The sequence below is a fragment of the Rousettus aegyptiacus genome, unplaced genomic scaffold, assembly GCF_014176215.1.
Source record: "Rousettus aegyptiacus isolate mRouAeg1 unplaced genomic scaffold, mRouAeg1.p scaffold_m13_p_4, whole genome shotgun sequence".
NCBI lineage: Eukaryota > Metazoa > Chordata > Mammalia > Chiroptera > Pteropodidae > Rousettus > Rousettus aegyptiacus.
Window position 1 is genome coordinate 151,219,930 of NW_023416307.1, and position 19,810 is coordinate 151,239,739.

At 40.8% G+C, this 19,810-nt stretch overlaps 2 protein-coding genes and 1 pseudogene across 8 annotated transcripts in view; 2 read left to right on the forward strand and 1 right to left on the reverse strand.

Moving 5' to 3' along the window:
• Positions 1-2,092: 2,092 nt before the first annotated feature.
• Positions 2,093-4,596, forward strand: SS18L2 (SS18 like 2). Its single transcript, XM_016163346.2, has 3 exons — positions 2,093-2,234; positions 2,496-2,572; positions 4,310-4,596. Exons 1-3 carry the CDS (start codon positions 2,166-2,168, stop codon positions 4,395-4,397), a joined length of 234 nt encoding a protein of 77 aa, XP_016018832.1. The 5' UTR covers positions 2,093-2,165; the 3' UTR covers positions 4,398-4,596.
• Positions 4,597-10,495: 5,899 nt separating this feature from the next.
• The window catches only part of NKTR (natural killer cell triggering receptor), a 43,711-nt gene continuing 34,396 nt past the window's right edge, over positions 10,496-19,810 (forward strand). For 2 of the 7 annotated variants that reach the window (XM_036219889.1, XM_016163318.2), the window contains exon 1: positions 10,864-10,921. Coding sequence is in view for 3 of the 7 variants with exons in the window: in XM_016163313.2 (XP_016018799.2) it covers positions 10,864-10,921 (58 nt within the window). In the remaining 4 variants the exon portion in view is untranslated. Of the gene's footprint in view, positions 10,650-10,840; positions 10,922-19,810 lie in introns of those variants that run through there. The other 5 variants (XM_016163313.2, XM_036219890.1, XM_016163308.2 and 2 more) reach the window with 5 other exon arrangements.
• Positions 15,400-15,536, reverse strand: LOC118602161 (annotated as a pseudogene).

Consider the following 19,810-nt stretch of genomic DNA (forward strand, 5'->3'; position numbering starts at 1 on the left):
AGTCTTGAACCTCCTCCCCCATTCGCTGCTGCTAAGCGATACCCGCACTCGAACCGACCAATCCCAGCACGCCTCCGCCGCCCGTCCCGACGGAGCAGTTAATGAACTGGTTCTTAAAGGGCTGCAACCCAAATGCAGAGGGGGCGTGGATGGGGAGCGTGCCTCCCAACTTGCCTATGCATCTCCCGATACTCACACGCTTGGGTTTGAGGTCCAAGCCTGTAATTCCCACGTCTGGAGGTGCGAGGAGGCTTCGCGGTGTAAGTTCGATTCCTGCCGGGGTAGAGGACAGGATTGACATGTGGAGGCAAGGAGATTCAGTGTAATGGCGTGACACGCCCTAGGCGTGGGTTCTGCTGTTCGCGTGGCTGGGCGGGAAGCCCGAGATAGGCGAACCAAAGAGCACAGCCTCCTGCCAGCCTGGATGCGGTACCAAAGTCTAAGAACTTTTAGAGCGAGTGATTTAGAATAGGCCTTACGGTGCAGTTGGTGTGGCTCAGGCACCACAATGTGTTGTGCATTTTGGCTCTAAGCTCCAGAGGCTTCTCTTCCGGGCCTCCGTCCCTCCACTTCCAGGGTCTCAGTGCAGCCCACTGCATCACCACAGAAGAACCCCACCTCTGAAGTTGAAAATGCAGACACCTGATCTCTGACTCACCCTTTAGATGTTCTCTGAATTCCTCCCACTGTTCTCCAGCCTGAAGAAGCCTGAAGTCCACTTGTCCTTCTACTTTGTTCTATTTATCACCTCCCTCCAGGCTTCATTTCCTTCTCCATCAGCTGAAAGTCCAGGGTTCACCACTTCCATCACATTCTTCCCAAAACGCGTACCAATACCCATACCTCCATTGTACAGTTATCTTTCTGTACAGTTATCCTGCCTGGCACCACTCCAACCCTGGAAAAATCCAACCTCTGCCTTCTCCGAATCTCCTTCTGGGCTATAAGTGCTGCTGAACACAATCTCACAACCACACAGATCAATACTATGTTTGTACATTGCTAGTCTTGACCGGGTCAGTAATACTGCCCAGCAGTCCTGTGTTTGCCAGGTTGGCTCTCTCCATTTCTCCGCAGTAGCAACTTCAAAATCTCCTGCAGGGTCCCCAGATCTCCCACTTTTCTACCCACCTTGCTCTCCCACGTGCTTCCTTCACTGAGGAAAGAGCAACCATTAAAGTAATGCCACTCCGTTGCCACCTACATCTGCCCCTCCAAACACCATCTTCTTTTTCCCTTTTACAGACAAACTTCTTGGAAAAAGTAGCCTATGTTTGAAGAGTCTATTGCTTCACCTTTCCCTTAATTCCTCAGTCCTCTGCAACTCTGACTTCTGCCTCACCATATTTCTAAAAGTTCCCTCATTAAAATCATCAAAGATCTACTTTCTATCTTGCTTGACCTTTCAACAACATTTGTCATTGCTGTTTGTCTTATCTCGCACTGCCCTGGATTTCCTCGTATATCTCTAGTTTCTTTCTCCTCTCATTCTCCTTCATAGTTCCTTTTCCTCTGCCATGAAGGAAACCAACACACTCTCCTGGGGCAGTCTTATCCACTACATGGATACTCAGTGTCCTTAGTAGCTACGAGAACTTGGGCAGGTTACTTAACTTCTGTTTTCTCATCTGTAAAATGGAGAAAATAATAGCGCTTTTTAGGGTTGTAAACCTAAGGAAAACTAGGCATTTATGTGAGTTACGCTCAGTAAAGAGTGAAGCGCACACCAGTATTTTCTTGGGCCCTGCAGGGTCTGGCGTGGCAGGAGGCAATGCCCAGGGTTCACGCTCCTAACGCAAACCTGGGGGCATAAGAGTGGTGTCGAAAGGAGTGGACTTGGGGCCAGACATCTGGGTTCCAAACCCGATTCTCGTGTGAGCCCGGCACGATGCTCCTGCATGCAGTATGCACTGCGCCTACAAGTGAAGGGGCGGATGACAGACCCCGCCCCACATCAGCTCTCCAGACTGCGCAAACGCGAGGGACAGGCCGATTGCTCCGGCGCCCCAGGGGCGGGGTCTGAGAGGGACGCTGAGCGTCGCTGCGGCGCGCCCAATCACAAGCGGCATTCTGTCCGTTCCCCGCCCTCTAGGAGGAAGGACCCGGGATCTAGCTGCGCGGAGATCCGCGGACTCTGAGACCCGGTTCCAGTCTGGCTTCCCGTGATGTCGGTGGCCTTCGTCCCGGACTGGCTGCGAGGCAAGGCGCAAGTCAATCAGGAGACAATCCAGCAGGTGAGCGCAAACGCGGGCGGAGAGAATGGGTTTCTTAGTCGAGAACCGGAAGGGCTGCGGGTAGCTTCCTGGAGTGAGCAGCAGCCCATCTGAGACTTTTGGGGTACCTAGGGTATTGACTTTCAGTGGTACAAGTGAGATGGGAACAAAGTCAGCAAGGGAGCTGGGGCGGGACAGCCCGCCATTGGGGTATGAGACCTTTGGGCAGGTTACTTAACGTCTTGATGTCGCGCTGCGCTGACCCTTTTTATGATCTTTCAGCTTCTGGAGGAGAATGACCAGCTGATCCGCTGCATCGTGGAGTATCAGAACAAAGGCCGGGCCTATGAGTGCGTCCAGTAAGTCCCCAACTCCCTCCCCTTTGAGTGGAGGGGAAGCCTTCTTGGTGATACAGCAGCGGGCCTGAACTAGGAGTCTTGGGAGATTGCTTGTAGATGAGAGTCAGGTTACCTACCTGCCAAAGACCAAAAGGACAGTACATTGTGAAGCCCAGAATCAGACGTGGCACCCTCTTCAAAACTTGGATCATGCTCATTGTAATGCCTCCATCACATGAAGCCATGACAGCTGATGACAACAGGGATGGGGAGGAGAGCTCACTGAAAACTAGTATTAGGAGATGAGTGGTGGCCACTTTCCCATGGATTCCTGGCTCATCCTTTTTCTGTTAAGTGAGGAAATCATGACCATTTAACTGCTAAGTTCCCTCCCATTTCTAACTTTGTAACACGCAAAGACCAAAAAAAGATTTACAAGTTAAGGTAAGGCAAATTCTGCACAGTAATTTAATGTGCTCTCTAACCATATACCAAAACGAAAGGAAATTACACCTCATTTATTGTTAAAAGATATTTCATTGTTACTGAAGACGTTTAAAAAAGCCATGCTTTCCCCACCATCTTAAATACCTACAGCCCCTCAGTGAACAGCTCGATGGAATAATAGAGATACCCACCTTTGGATAAGTCTACATTTGACTCTGGCATTTGATAATTCGCTTTTCTTTTCTTTTCTTTTTTTTTTTTAACAGTTTGTAGTAAACATTTTCTCATTTTTCTGTATGGAAAATAGTTGTAAAACATTCCATTTGGTGCAGTGATTCTCAACATATGGGTTAGAAAGTTATCAAATTCTCCTGGTGGGCTTTGTCACATTGCAGAGGCCACGCTTCCTACTTCCTAGTCTGATTTGTCTTCCTGTCTCCCTCGATTGAGAATCCCGACTATAGAAAGTTCACATGGATCATGGAAGTATCTCGTCCTTTCTTAAGTTTGTTCAATAGATATTTTATAAGTACTACTGAGTACCGGGCACTGTTTCAGCTACTGGGGAATCAGCACCAAAACAGATACTAGCTCTGTTGTCCTGGAGCTTATAATCTAGATTCTAGCATCTAGAGGGAGGAAATCATATAATTAGGCACCTGCCAATGAGCTCTTTGAATAAGAATAAAACCAGGTAAGTGCAGGGAGAGGTATCGTTTTATACAGGGTATCTCTGATGTGACATTTGAGTAGATACCCCCAGGCTGTAGTGTGCTGGATAGTTAGCTTCAGGTAGCAGCAAGGAGACTACTGTGGCCTGAACTCAGTGAACTAAGGGTAAGTGCTGGGAGATGAGATCAGAGAGGTAACTAGAGGCCCCAGTTAAATCGGACCTTATAGGCCACGAGAAGGACTCAGCTTTACTCAGAATGAGATGGGAGCTTTTGGAAGATTTTAAACAGAGGTAGGGCATGATCTTAAATTGTACAGTGATCACTCAGGCTGGTATATGAAGAATAGAGTAGGGGTACAAAGGTAGAGCAAGGGAGTCCAGTTAGGAGAGTGGTCCAATACCACAGTCTAAGCAAGAAGTGATAATAGCTTGGCCTAAAGAGGTAGCTATGGAAGTGGTAAGTGAGAACAGGTAAGATTCTGTATATTTTTCCTTAAATGTGTTAAACAAGAAAGTTGATAACACTTTATCCAATTAATGGATAAACCTTTCCACTAGAGAAGGTAAATTATTTTCCAGTTTCTAGTTCATGTTCAGTAAAAACAAGCCTCTAATTTTTGCTTGTTTCTCACCCATAGGTACCAGCATGTGTTGCACAGAAATCTCATTTATTTGGCTACCATTGCTGATGCCAACCCAACCAGTCCTTCAAAAGTAATGGAATAATCTTCAGTTGGCTGTTGTGAGGAATAATTGAATGTAATCCGTTTCCTGGGAAATGGAGTGGAGCTTTACCAACTCAGCTGCTTCAAATATGAATGAAACCTCTGTGGCTTTTTTAAAAGTATGAAAATGTGAAGAAGTTACCAAGTTAACTGTATTTCACTGTAAATATTTATTTTAATAATTAAACAGTTTCCCTCAAGTTGCCTCCAGGTGTCCTTTTTCTTAAGTATATTTGGATAAAACAACAACAGCAACAACAAAAACATGGGCTTCTTCAAGGCTCCTTTTTTACAACCTGAAGAGGAAACTTAGCAGGTGTTGGTAATGAGCAGGAATTGGCGAGACTCCAGAATGAGACCCTGTCAGACGGACATGTAACTATTCTCTCTTCTATGGAATTTTCAGTTGTGGAGCCCCTGACTGCTCTTTTCGGGTTGCTTTGAAATAAAGCTTGCCTTTCCACAAAAGACTAATATTGAGGTATAGAAATTTTCTTGTAATAATTGTTCCATTTGGTTTTTCAGAAAAACTCTAAGGACAATATGTATGACACTATTATCATTGCTAACAAAATTAATAGTAATTCATAATTATTAACTAATATCTAATAATAGATATTATTATAGAGGAAGAAAAATACCTCTCTTTAAAGTTCTCAACTGGGACTGTAGCAAAAGACATTAACAAAAGAAGACCATACAGATTTATTTAATAGAAGTTTTACATGACGTGAGCCTTCATAAAAGAAGCAGTTGAATGTGAGCATTTTTATACTGGGTTTGATGAAGAGTGGAAAGTCTTGGGAAAATGTGATAGGACAAAAAGGTATGAGCTAAGTGTAGCGAACTGGAGGAAACAGCAAGGCTTGTTTGTTCAGTTTCCATGTCTCTCAGATAAGGATGCTCTTCCTCCAGGTATAGAGAGGGCTCCTCTCACATGCAGGTCTCATGACCTGCATCAGGGAAGGTCAAGGAGTCTTTTCAGCATACGCCATTTCTTAAATTCCTTCAGCTTAAAGTATTCAATATGCCCGGATGCCATATTTTTGAGTAGCATGTCCTGAACCCCTTTAATCAGTTTTCTTCAGTTATCACAAAGTGTCTTTTGGTCTGAATTAGGATCCAAATAAGATTCACAGACTTGTTTTTTGTTGCTGTCCCTTAAGTCTCTTTTTCTTTGCTCTTAGTTGAAAAAATGAGGTCGTTTGCCCTAAAATTTGTCAAATTCTGGATTTGCCTAGTTGTATCCCTGTTATGTCATTAAATATGTTCCACTTTTGCCTACTTTTCCTGTAAGCTGGTAGATCTAGAGGCTCATTCAGACTCAGATTTCTAATATTTTTGCAAGAATACATCATAGGATGTGATAAGTAAATGTTTTTGCATCACAATAGGAAGTGACCTGATTTATTATTAAGTTCCCCAAAGCCTTTCGCTTAAATTATAACTCATCTTTGATCTATTATTTCATTAGGGATTACATAATGGTGCAATTAACTGCTTAAAACATTTCTATTTTATTATTCCCTTTGCCTTTATTGGCCTTGTTCTGGTATGTGCTGCCTAAGTGAGCACTATTGGCTTTGTTTTATACATAACTTTCCCCCTTTAAGACTTATCTGTAAAACAAGGCAAGGAGATTATTTTAAGTAAATTCAAACTTAGAATATTAGGTTCTTGCTCCTTTTGCTGGACTCAAGGATTGCAACCTAGAGAAGCTGTAAGGTGTAAATAGTGAAGAGAGACCTAATTTTGAGTCCAGATCTATTACTCAACCTCTGAAGGCTGTTGCCTCACTTCTAAAACGGGAATAATCAAAGCAGCATCTGCCTCCTGAGGTTGTGAGATGAAGATAACGTCGTTGAAAGCAGGGCACATGGTAAACCCTGAATGTGTGTTGGCTCCGCTGTGTCATCTGAGGGCTCTGGCCCTTTCTCGGCCTTCTCAAGTCTGGGAGGGGGCCTGTTCTTTGCTCCCTTGCCCATTCTGCTTTCTTTAGGGTTCTAGCCCATTAATGGTCTCCTTCCCCCACTGGTCTTGGGATTGGTGCCCAAACTCTGCCAAGTGGGCTGCTCACAGGCCTGATCTGGTCAGCATACAGGATGGGTGCTGTGGAGTGTTTTTATTTTGAATTAGTTGCTAACATTTAAAGATGAGAAGGTTTCCCATTCAAGCCTGGATTTCTAGCAAAGCTGGTCTTAGAGATCCACAGAGCAACCAGCAGCTGGAGTGAGAAGGCAGCTGCCTCTCCTCACTAGGCAGCTTGACTTGTTTGCACAGGACCTGGCTCTCGCTGGAATGTGAGCACACAGGCTGGTGTTTCAATTAGGGCCTCCCCTGAAGCACAGCCTGAAAGGAGGCTTTGATGCAGGTTGTTTATTTGGGAGATGATCTCAGGAAGCACAAATAAGGTAGTGGGGAGAGTGAGAGCCAATAAAAGGATTTTATTATGGAGGTCACTGCTATAGGCAATAGGGACTCAATTATTGTAGGAGAAGCACATAGAATGTCCCAGAAGTGTCCATCTAAGAGACACTGGTTAGGGGTTGCCTACAGGGGAGTTAGTGTCCCCTACATTAATAATCAGTCTTTGTGGCCAAGTGGGTCCCAGAGGAAACAGAAGAAAGTAGAAAGTCAAGGGCAGCCCCGGAAGTGGGCTTCAGCCAGCGCAAGGTGAGTCTAACCTTGAGGGATTGTCTGCTACTGGCAAGGTGGGTGAGGGTCTGTGACAGAACAACAGAGGCTCCAATGCCAGAGAGTACGGGTTCTGAGCAAGCCCGTGTGGCCTACAGCAGTCAAGTGCAGCTTCCTGCATGGCAGGAGGTATCCAGCTTTGAAGACAAAGCCCAGCTCTCCTCTTCAGTAAAGGGGTTTGTTCCCCTCCTTTTGTCTTGGACATTTCAGTCCACATGCAGAGAACTGAATCAGGGCAAATCAGAGCCTCTGAGAGCAGTCAAGGCTGCTTTAGACACAGTTTACCCTACACTCTAGACAACCCCTTTCTGGGGAGATACACAGGAGAAGCGGGCACAGGCCAGCAAGCTGTCATCGTGAGCATCCCAGCCCATCCCTACATATCTGCTTCAGAGACAGCCTGAAGTACAAGCATCTGCCATGACTTTTGAAGGCCCCAGAGTTTGGTACAGTTGTGCAGGATGATTTAAAAAGGCAAAGACCAAACCTGACCAGCCTAAATTAACCACATTCTCAGAGGACCTCCTGCTTCAAGAGTACAGCTTCCACTCAGCCTGTCGGTCATTTTCCAACTCGGGGTCAAGCTGCTCTCCCAACAGCAGAGATTGGTGTCCTGGGTTTCCAAGCCTGGACTTGCAACTGGTGACTTCTGTCATCACATTCTTCTGGGATGAGGATACAGTAGCTAAAATAAGAGCAGCTAAGTTGAGGTCGGGTTTATTCCACAAAATGTTATTTTTCTACTTCTTTATGAGGCTTCCTAACACCGCAGTCTGACCTTTGTGGACTCCAAGTAAAGATGTGACTAGGAAAGAAATGATGTTCAATGCTATCTCGTGTACCCTTGAGCCTTTGCAGTAAACTTCCATTAGTGAGTATATTTCTTGAGCAGGGTACGTAGCATCTTCATTTGGCTGTTACTGTACCTCACACATGTATTGATTTGTTTCCATTTTAATAAAAGCAATTTAAAGTTAATCTGTTCTCAATAAAAATTCCAGTTTCCTCTAGAATCCAGATATTCTCTTTAGTCACAAGAGCATTCTCTCTCCTTCCTAAATCTTTAACAAGAGTATAGGATCCAAGGGGAGGTTGTTTTCATTTCTATTGTCATTCATTCATTTAAAAAATACTTTTTGATCAACTGGTATGTGCTAAAGGTACTGCAGTGAGGAAGCCAGACAATATCCCTGCTCTCATGGAAGCTTTATTCTTGTATAAAGAAGACAATACAGTATAAATCTACTTATAGGGGAGACAAACAATAAAGTATAAGTCATCAAGGAAAGCTTCACATGGTAATAAGTGCTCTGCAGAGAATTACAACAGGGAATATTCTGAAGAGTGTCTGGATGGCTACTTTATGGAGTCAGGGATGACCTGAGAAAGTAATATTTCAGCTAAGATGAATGACAAGGAACCCGATATGCTTTTCCCAAGCATAACAGGCTGGTAGATCCTGGGGATTATCTCATGGGGAGCAGGTCTCAACTAAAGACTTAGATTTTCCACAAAAAAAGAAATCTAGGATTTCAAAATATATGTTTTCAAATTTTCAATATTGATAGTTTTTTTTATTACTAAATTCTGGTAATATTTCTGTTTTTGCTTTATGGATCCCAAGATTACCTCCAGGTTGGATGACTGGCTAGAAGGACTCATAGGACTTGGCATGTAGTCGTACCCACAGCTATGATCTATTATAGCAAAAGAATTCAAAGTAAAATCAGCAAAGGAAAAAGGCACATGGGGCGAAGCCTGGAGAAAACCAGATTCAAATTTCCCTCTCCCAGAGGCGTCACATGGGACAAGCTTAATTCCTCCAGGGATGAACTATGACAACATGTGAGAAATGTTGTCTACCAGAGAAGTTCATTACAGACTCAATGCTCCAAATTTTTATTAGAGGCTGGTCATGTATGTATCCTCTGCCTAGCACGTGCCAAAATTTCAGATTTCCAACAGGAAAGCAGGTGTTATGCATAGACAATATTGTTTGTGCAAATAGTTTAGCCATAGTGAGGCACTCTTATAATGAAAAGATTTCTATAAATGTGGGAAACACTACCATTCAAGGTTGCATTGAGATCACCCAAAGACCAACCTGGTAAGTAGGCCTTTCTAAAGATAGCAGCCCCAGGCTTATTACATTAATTCTTTTCTGCTTATTACATTAATTCCCCATTTAAGATCTAGAATATCCTTTTATTTAAAAAATAGTATAAGGAAATAAGGCAGAATTGTGTTTATATCTTCTCATTGAATTCCTTTCGCTCACTTCTTGTCCCCCTTTCTTAAGTTATAAAAGCATAAAAGTTACTTTGGGGAGAGGTTGGAGTAGGGATCCCTGCTAAAGGCTGAATTGTGTTATTACAGAAGATATACTAAAGGAGCCGAGAGACAATATATGGATAATCAACACGCCACTGAGATAATTGTGTCCTTTCTTTGATATGTTAATATGTTGAATTATAGGAATAGATTTTCTGATGTTGAACCATCTTTGCATTCCTGAGTTAAAGCCAATTAGGGTATGATATTTGGGGTTTAAATACTGCTAAACTACATTTCTTAATATTTGGATTTTTAAATCCATGTTTATAATGAGATTGGTCTGTGACTTTCTTGCCATCTTTGACTGGTCTTGGTATCACAAAATAAATTGGGTAGCTCTCTCTCCTTTACTATTTTCTAAAGTATTTTGATTAAGAAAGGGATTATCGGTCCCTGAGGATCCAGTAAAATATGCCTACGAAGCAATTTATTTATTTATTTAATAAACAAGACCCAGACTGGAAGAAAATATTCGCAATCATATATCAAGATTTTGACTCAGAACATAATATATATTATCTATGTAGCAAACATTTGTATCCAGAATTATTGCATTCAGTAAGACGAAGAATGCGATTAAAAAATGGACAAAAGGACTTTAACCGACACATAAAAGATGCAGAATTGCCATGAACAGATACTATCCCAGGGACACGGGCGCCAAGGCAGGAACGCACACACACTTCAGTCTAAAAGGCCTCTGAAGTGAGACGAATGGTTTAAAATTAGGATGGCGTCATAAACTACTTCTTGCCAGGATATAAGGTCTAATGGATTTACTAAACCTCAACGACTTAATTCACATAGCTGGCTCGCGGCTGTCAACAGCGAAGCCTCGCGATATCGGGAGATGCGCGGAAGTTCACGGTCCTTGAGGGACGAAGAAAGTAGAAAGCGCAGGCTTTTCCAGGACTCCCAGATTGGGCGACTGGCTTCAATGACAAAGAGCGAAGGGGCGGGGCAGAAAAGGACCAGCTCAAGAATAGGAGCGCCCGGCTGGGCTTCTCGAGAGCGCTCCCAGACACGCCTACGTGCGCCTCCTTTCGGTTAACCTCCTTTCGAGACTGTGCTCTCGCGGTATTTGCCCCGACTCTCGCGGGGTTTAGCGTGGCGCTAGGAGGCTGGGCCCGGGGGTGGTGGTCCGTTAGCGGCGTTGGGTTCCAGCTACCGCGGCCGCGCTTTCTCCTCTGCGCACGGGGAGCTGTTCAGGCTGGAGGCCAGCCAGGTGAAGAGCTCACCCGCTGTGTGTGTGTGTGCGCGCCACCTGGAAGTCGGGAGGCTCGGGGCGGGAAGGGGACGCCGTCTTACCATTCTGCACTGTCGCGACAGGCTGGCGCGAGTCGACCGTGGCTCGGGCTCCGCCCCAGCCCCTGCCCTGGCTCCCAACCTGACCGGTTTCCTCTCCCTGTCTCGCAGCTCTTGCCGTCGCCTCGGTAGCGATGGGGGCGCAGGACCGGCCGCAGTGCCACTTCGACATCGAGATCAACCGGGAGCCGGGTGAGCCGGAGACTGGGAAGCCCTCCTGGGGCCCGGGCTTGCCTTGGGGAAGGGGAGGGGTCTACCCTCATCAACTCTCCCTCAAACCTTTTTGAGAGTGGGTAGTCTACACTCCCTTTTCTCCTGAGCTAAAATCTATGGAGAGAGGGTGGCTCGGTTACACCACTCCCATCCTTCCTAGGAGTCCAGGCCTCGCCCTCCCAAACTCCATGCCCCCTTGCACCCTCTTACTAAGTGTTAATCCCATTCCTGGCGCCAAGAAAAGAGGTGCAATCCTTTTAGGACTTTTTCTCCCCCGTGTCTCTAGGGGGCAACACTCCCAATTCTAATTTCGGTTATCTTACTCTATGCTGTGAGGTTTGGACTCGTATATTCTGTGTTTCCTCATTCTTGAATATTAAAGGGTTAACTTTGCCTCTATTGTTTCTTAAATCTTTAGCCAGAATTTCTTGGTTCGTGGGGAAATGATCTAGTCAAAGTTGTGCGATAAATCAAAGCGTTCTGTACTAATAGACTTGCAGCATGCATGCACTTAGCATTCATGTGTTGTCTGTATATTTTGTTAGAAATAAAATATTTTCTCCAAAAGGGTAGCTGTTTCATTCTGAGTAGCAGAGCCTGCAGGGTTCCAAACTGTGTTCTTAGCTTTTTTTAGTATCTGAAACAACTTTTCAGTCTTTGTGCAACTTTTTGTTCAGCAGATTCTTATTGAGAGCCTTCTACTCTTCTAGACTCTAGGGATACAGAAATGAATAAAACAAAGACCTCACTTCCTTGTAATTTAGATTCTGTTGGGGGAATACAGACAATAAACCAGGGGAAAAAATATAGTTGCTTGTAGTAGGGGTATTATTTTAATAGATTGGTCAAAAAAGGCCATTTTGAGGCGATGACATTTAAGCAGACATCTGAAGGAGATGAGGTGAGCCATATGGATATCTTTGGGTATAGCATTTCTGGTAGAGGGAACAATTAATCCAAAGGTCCCCAGGAGGGAATCTATGTACTTACATGTTCAAGGAACATGAAGAAGGCTAGGGTGGCTGGAATAGAGGGGGAAAAGTAGCAAGAAATGGCTGTAGGCCCTTAGTAAGGACTTTGACTCAGGGAGATAGGTTATCAAAGGGATTTGATCAAAGGAATGATGATGTGGCCTTAGAACTTTTGTTGTTCTTCAGGATGTTTTGAGCCTTGATCTTAATCCTTATTCATAGTGTTCATAGTGAATCTATACTTGACAACAGGGCTTTTTTTTTTTTTTTTTTTTAAGAATTAAAAACAGACTCCAGAGAAGTATAAGTAAAACAAACGTTCTTTAGACATACAAAGTACTCCTTTCCTAGTACGTGTTCATGTCCTAGATTTGCAAATAACTGATGTGAAAAATCTCCAGACTATGTTTTGTAAATGTTGAGTGAACTTCAGTGCCCAACATCCAAGGTAATTCATTATAATACCATCCAGGTGGAAGTGACTAGCACTCTTGAGAAGACTGAATCATAGACAAACAGAATGCTTACATTGTTTTAAGTTGAATCCATTGATAATTGGCAATTTCTTATGGTTCGTTGTCATGTAATACTTCTTTAGCACTTTCAAGTAACACTTGATTTTTACACTTTTAAGTATCACTTCAGTTGTTTGAAGGATCCTGCTTCCTGGAATTTAACCATTAGTACGTTTGTCTTTGAGTAATTTAATTACTTGAATAAGTAATTAGTTAAATTACTTGAGCAAAGATCCTTTCAGAGTAACTGTACTAGACACATTAATGAGGTCAAGAAGTATTGATAAAAATTGAGTCTCATTATTATCAATGGAAATGTGTATGTTTTATAACAATCAAGTTAACTAGACTTTTGAATTATAAAGCCACCAACGAATACAAGTATATGTTGAAAGAGAGAAAGTCTTTAAATTACGTATGAGTTTTTTTTTCCTAAGTCCAATAAGGTGGTTCCTATTTGAAATAATTCCAGGACTGTTCCATAGAAAAATTTTTAGAAAGGTTTTATATTAAGATTTTCACTTCTTTAATAGCTAAAGAACTATTCGTATTATTTCTCTTTGAATGACTTTTGATAGTTCGTGGCTTTTAAGAAATTGGTCCATTTTATATGTTACTAACTTCATGTACATAGGGTTGTTTGACCTAGTCCCTTAATATCTGGGATCTGTAGAGATATCGCCTCCTTCATTCCTAATATTGATAATTTGTGCGTTTTGTCTTTTTTCCTTGGTCAGTTTGGCTAAAGGTGTATCAATTTTATTATTTCAATGAGATTTTGATTTCATTGATTTTTTCCTCTTGTTTTTAATTTCACCGATTTCTGCTCTTTATTTCCTGTCTAATGCTCACTTAAGCTTTATTTTGCTCTTTTTCTTGTTTCTTAAAGTGGAAACTTGGATTGTTGACTTGAGACCTTTCTTTTCTAATGTCAGCATTTAATATTATAGGTTTCCCTCTGTATGAAGGACCCCACACATTTTGTGTACCCCATGAATTTTGATAGATTGCTTACTTTGTTTCAGTTCAAAATATTTTCTAATTTTCCTTGAGACTTAGTCTTTGACTTATGAATGATTTAGAAGTGTTTTGATTTCCAACTACTTGAATATTTTGCAGTTGTCTATTTATGATTTTACTTCCTTCAGTTCTTTTACTTTTTGCTTCATTTACTTTAAGACTCTTTAAGACTCTTCTGTTAGAAGAGTCTTAGGATTGTTATGCCTTCTTACTGAATTAACCCTTTTATCATTATGTAATGACCCTTTTTATTTCTGGTAATTTTCCTTGCTCTTAAGTCTACTTTGTCTAATACAAATACAGGTACTCCAGCTTTCTTTATATTAGTGTTTACATGGTTTGTTGTTTTCTGTCCTTTTTCTTTTAACCTACTTATATCATTATATTTAAAGTGGGTTACTTGTACATAGCAAATAGATGGGTCTTGTTTTTTTATTCATTCTCTCAATCTCTTTTAATTGATATATTTAGACTGTTTACACTTAATGTAATTGTTAACTTTGGATTTGTCTATTTGACACTTGTTTTTGCTTCCTCTGCTTTTATTCCATTTTCTTGCCTTTTAGATTATTTGAACATTTTTTAGTATTTTTCATTTTTATATTGAATTTTTGATGTTTTCTCTGTTTTTTTTGTAGTTAACTCTAGAGATAACAGTATGTATACATGGCTTTTCACAGAGCGCTCAGAATTAATATTTGCCACTTCAAGTGCACTGTTGAAACCATCCTACTGTATAACATTCCTTTATCTCACCTTATATTATATTTGTCATATGTATTACAGCTTCATTGAAAACTTTTGCTTTCAATTGTTACACATACTTTCAAGAACTTAAAAGGAGAAAAAAATATTTCCTTTAGGCAGGAACCGCCATCTTTCAGTTATCCACCAAAATGACCAACACAAAGGGAAAGAGGAGAAGCACCCTCTGTATGTTCTCTAGGCCTTTTAGAAAACACGGAGTTGTTTCTTAGGCCACATGCATGGGAGTCTACAAGAAAGGTGACGTTGTAGACATCGAAGCAATGGGCACTGTTCAAAAAGGAATGGCCCTCAAATGTTACGTTGGCAAAACTGGAGGGGTCTACAGTGTTGCCCAGCATGCGTGTTGTAAACGGGCAAGATTCTCGCCAAGAGAATGAATGTGCGTATTAAGGATTCTAAGAGCCTAGGTAGCTTCCTGAAAGGTGTGAAGGACGGTGATCAGGAAAAGAAGGAAGCCAAAGAGAAAGGTACCTGAAGCCAGCCTGCTCCACCCAGAGCAGCTCATTTTGTGAGAACCAGTGGAAAGGAGCCCGAGCTGCTGGAACCCATTCCCTGTGGATTCATGGCATGACGGGTGTGAAGAAAAAAAAGATCTCTGTACTGTTTAAAAGAAAAAAAATACTCACATTTAGCCACATTTTTACCATTTATTTTGCTTTGTTCATTATTGAAGTTCCGATTTTCCTCTGGTATCATTTACCTTCCACCTGAGGAATGTTTAGCATTTTTAGAGCTTATCTTCTGCCAGCAAATTCTTTGCTTTCCTTCACCTGAAAATTTTATTTCACCTTTATTCTTGAAAGATATTTTTGCTAGACATAGAATTCTGGGTTGATACTTATTTTCTTTTAGCGCTTGAAAAATGTTCTGTTGCCTTCTGGTCTGTATGGTTTCTTATAAGACATCCATAGTCATTCAAATTGTTATCTGGCCGTATTCAAGAGTTTTACTTTGTCTTTAGTTTTTAGCAGTTTGATTTTGCTGTGCCTGGGTCTGAATTTCTTTTTATATATTCTCTTTGGGGTTTACTTATTCTTTGAATCTGTCTTTACTAAAGGCAAGTTTTAGGAAGTTTTCAGCTATTATTTCTTTAAATATGTTTTCTTTCCAGTACTCTTTTTGCTCTCTTTCTGGGACTATGATGACACGAATATCAGATCTTTTTTTTTTTTTTTCTTTTTTATGCCTACAGCACCCGGTCTTCCTAGGTGGTCTCCCATCCAAGTACTAACCACCATCCAAGTACTAACCAGACCCGACCCTGCTTAGCTTCTGAGAGCAGACGAGATCAGGCTTGTTCAGAGTGGCATGGCCATAGCAGATCTTTTGATATTGCCCAACAGGTCTCTTAGGCTCTATTCATCTTTTTTCCCCCCACGCCCCCCCCCAGTCTTTTCTCTCTGTTTTTCAGATTGGGTAATTTCTGTTAGTTGGTCTTCACATTCACTGACTTTTGCCTGTGTCATTTCCATTCTGTTGACGAGTCCACCCAATGAATTTCTCATTTTGGTTATTGTGTTTAGAATTTCCTTTTGGTTTTGCTTAAAGCTTTCTATTGTTCCATTCTTTTAAAGAGTGTTCTTCCTTAGTGGAGTATGATTATAATAGCTGTTTTAAAGTCTGGAATAATTCCAACATTTGTATCATTGTGGAGTTAATGTCTTCGATTGTCTTTTCCTTTAAGAGATGAGTATTTACTCGTTCTGAGACCAAAAAGTGTGAGAGCATTACTCATTTTGTATTTGTGAGAGACTTAAAGTTGGTTTTCGGAAGTGATAACCACGGTGTTCTTTGAAGGAGTACTTGACATGGGAATTTTTCTTTATGTGGGCCTCAGAGCAATATCATAAAACCCTGGCAATTTATCAGTATAGATAAAATGGAGATATTTTTGAAACGAGTAGTTTTACTTTACTGCTTAGGTTCACATGGATTCTAAAAAAACGAACTTAAAATGTGTCCTTAATAAGTGATACTGAGAAATTTGTTTTAAGTAAAGAGGCAGACAGAAGTTTGAGTATTGCTTGTGACCTTGAGCAAACCACTTCTTTGTAAATGTGATTGTAAAGACAGCAGTATGGCAGAGTTTGCTTATATTCAAAATTACCTTTAAACTTTAGACTCAAGATAGCTCCTACTTTGAGAGAGGATGAGGAAACCGATTTGTATTGAGGAAATAGCAGAAATGCATCTCCCATCTCTAGCTCACCCTGGGTCTTACATAAACTTACGCATGAATAGAGTAACTGTGCAGTGGTTTGCACCATTTAAATGATCTCTCCCCTTTTTATATAGTCATAAATTAAATAGGACTTGGGGATAATAGTTCCTATGTAATGTCGTTGGGAAGAATAATTAAGTAATACAACTTCCTGTCTTCCAGGTTACGTTTTTGTAATCTGAATTTATTCTAATGGAATAGATCGATTAATTAAGGAGCACTATTTTAATTAGGCAGACTACTGTTTGTGTAAGAATCATAACAAGGTAGGGAACGGGTGCCGTGGGAGGAGAGGACAGTTAAGCGGCACTGCTATTCTGAGTTGTTCCTGTCCGTCCTAATGCCAGTGACAGTGCTGGGAAAGGAAGCCCAAGCGAACTGTGATCAGTTGTAGGATTTCCTCAGTGGTGTTTAGGTTTTATGACATACCCTTATAGCTGAAAACATGACTGTTGATACTCTTAAAGAAAAAAAATCATTCTTCTACCTGAAATTACCTTGTCCCCCAACTCCCATTTTGCCGTGGAAACAGTTGTTTTTACATGTGATTTTGAAATGCAGCCTTTCTTTAAATCCTATCATGTTATTGAAGAGCAGACTATATTTGTAAAAAACCGAGCGCAGCATCTCACACTTTCGTTTTTAAAGTTGCTTTAATTGTATGAGCATAAGCACCGGCACTGAGGCAAGGGGCTTTCGTATTAAGGTATTATGCAGACCTTTGAAGATTAAGGATTTTTGTTCACATTTTCGGAAAAAGGCTTGTTTCAGTTTGGTTTCCCACCCACCCCGTTTCCTTTATTCTTTTAGAAATTGGGCCTGGAGAATCCCAGTAATAACACCAGGCCTGTTTGGATGATTTCTAAGGCAAACTCATGTGGAGTTTTACAGGTTCTTGATGGTAATAAGATTTAAACAGAGGGGGAAATTCACTCATCCAAGTTCACATAGCTGGTACTTGCCAAAGCCAAAGCTCTAGCCTAGGCTTTGTTTTCTCTTGTATCCATTGTACTGTGACTGCTGTGCCAAACGGAGGGTTTAATAGTTTAATATTGTAGAGTTCCTTGCAGGTTCAAGGGGAGTGCCGAGTAGGGAAGGGAAGCCCTGGGTTGCTTGTTGGCCAGAGAGTGAAGCACCTCAGATAGGAAAGAAGGTAGATGTGGCTGTAGGGAATTCTTTAAAAAAACCCAAAAACTTATTTCCTAAGTTTATCTTCCACTGTCATTGCATACAGGAGGGAATGAGAAACTTCTCTTTTTACTTCTTCCACCTTTCCTAGAATTTAGGCTAATAGTGTTCATTTTATTTGCTTAATTACGTCGGTATTTGCAATCAGGTGGGCTTTTTTGGCTGTTCTCAGAAGTTACTCACCATTTATAACATTGTTTTGTTAGCAAATACTTTCTGAATTCCAAATCACTGGCTTAAAGTTGATTTTTTGAACATGTAAGATTTAGGATGGAGACTGCCACTATTTCTGAATGACACTTTAGAGAAAGAAAGGAATATTATAGTCAGGAAAGTTAATTTTGCAAGTTCTAAATTGTGTGACCTGAACTCTTGCTGCATCTGTTTGCCCACTTTAAGCCATAAAAGACTTCTTTGTTTTTCTGGTAGTAAAAATAGTACCTGCTCATTATAAAAATTCCAGTCATATTTTTTAAAAAGTAAACTTGCCTTGAAGTCCTGCCATGCAGGGATAATCATAACGTTTTCTGAATATCTTATCTGAATTCCGTGTACATGTACACACACATTTTTAAAAAATAATGTGCTACATGCTGTTTTGTGACAACTTTTTCTGTTGAACAGCACATTCTGCACCTTCTTTTTCTACTTTAATGAATTAAGCTTTATAGAATCACTTTTAGTGGCTATATAGTCTACCATCGAATGAAAGTATCTGTATTAGTTAGAATATATTATGGTGTTGATTGTTAACATAAAGACTAAATGACAGTGATTTAAATAAGACAAATTTTATTTACTTTTCTCTGACACAGCTTCAGTAGAGTGCAGATCAGAGCTGACAGTCTTTGCCTTGTTACTCCAATCTTGATGTGGCATGGGTGGGTGAACCTCTTAACAGAAGAGTTAAAACTGGATAAATATCTAAGAAATGATGGAATTAGAATAATTTTGCAACCCTCTGTATAATAATTGTTTTAGGAAAAGATCATCAAGGGCCAAACCTTTGGTCGAAAGTACCTTTAAAGTGGGAGAGGGAGTGCCTTTACAGCTGAGAGATCTGGCGAATACCGTATGTTAATATCACCAGTAATGGGTCAAACTGACATAGGCTTCCTGGTAGGATGTGAAAAAAGGCATAGAGATGGGGGATTGTGTTCAATTGAAAGAGACCGAAGCGTGACTGACAATTCATAATCCTTGGTTAGGTTACTAGTTTTTCAAGAAATAGATATAAAGGGCATTGTGGAAACAGTTGGATAAATTTGAACATGGACTAAGTGTTAGACCGTATTGTTAAATTACTATTACATTTCTTAAGTATGATAATGGGATTAAGGGGGAGAATATCTTTGTTCTTTAGGAGTACATACTGAAGTAATTAAGCATCACAATGTCTTTTACTTTCAGTTTGTTCCAGAAAAAAAATGTGTAGAGACGGAAGGAGGAAGTTAATATGGCAAAATACCTTTATAGATTTAAAAATTTCAAAATAAAGTTTGCAGGATTGAGAGCGGAGTTGTGTTGCACGTTCATTCAGATGACCAAGATCATTTTGTCAAGTTCCTCCGGAAATCTCATTAGCACTTTTGGGGCTTGCAATTAAAGATAGGGTTCTTTGAGTAAAATTTGACAAATTTGCAATTTCGAGTCTTCTTTTCTAAGTAAAGATATGTCTCTCCTTTTGTTCTGGTTACCTTTATGCCTCTCAGAGTTTTGTAGTTTTGTTTTTATAGGTCCCACACTCTTACGGCTAAGTAGCTTAATGATTTTTTGTTGCTGTTGAGAATGTGATTTTTATTAATTTTTCTACTAGTTCTTATTGGTCATAAGACAAATATCAACAATTTTAATGACCATTAGTATTTTAGTTAGTTCTTTTAGGTTTTTTTAGGTGTGCAGTCATGTCTTCCAAATAATAAATTGCTCTTTTTATTGATAAATATACTTCTCATATTCTCTTGTCTACTACATTGGCTAGAATTTCTAGAACAACATTCAACAATAGTGACACTAACAAGCACTTTTGACTTGTTACTTACATTGATGGAATCGGTGCTGTACTAGTGTTCCATCATTAAACGTAATGCTGGCTGTTGGTTTGAGGGGCGTCTGTGGATATTTGTGTTTATGGTAAAGGGTGAATGTAGACTTTCATCAAATGCTCTTTTGATTCCCATCACAG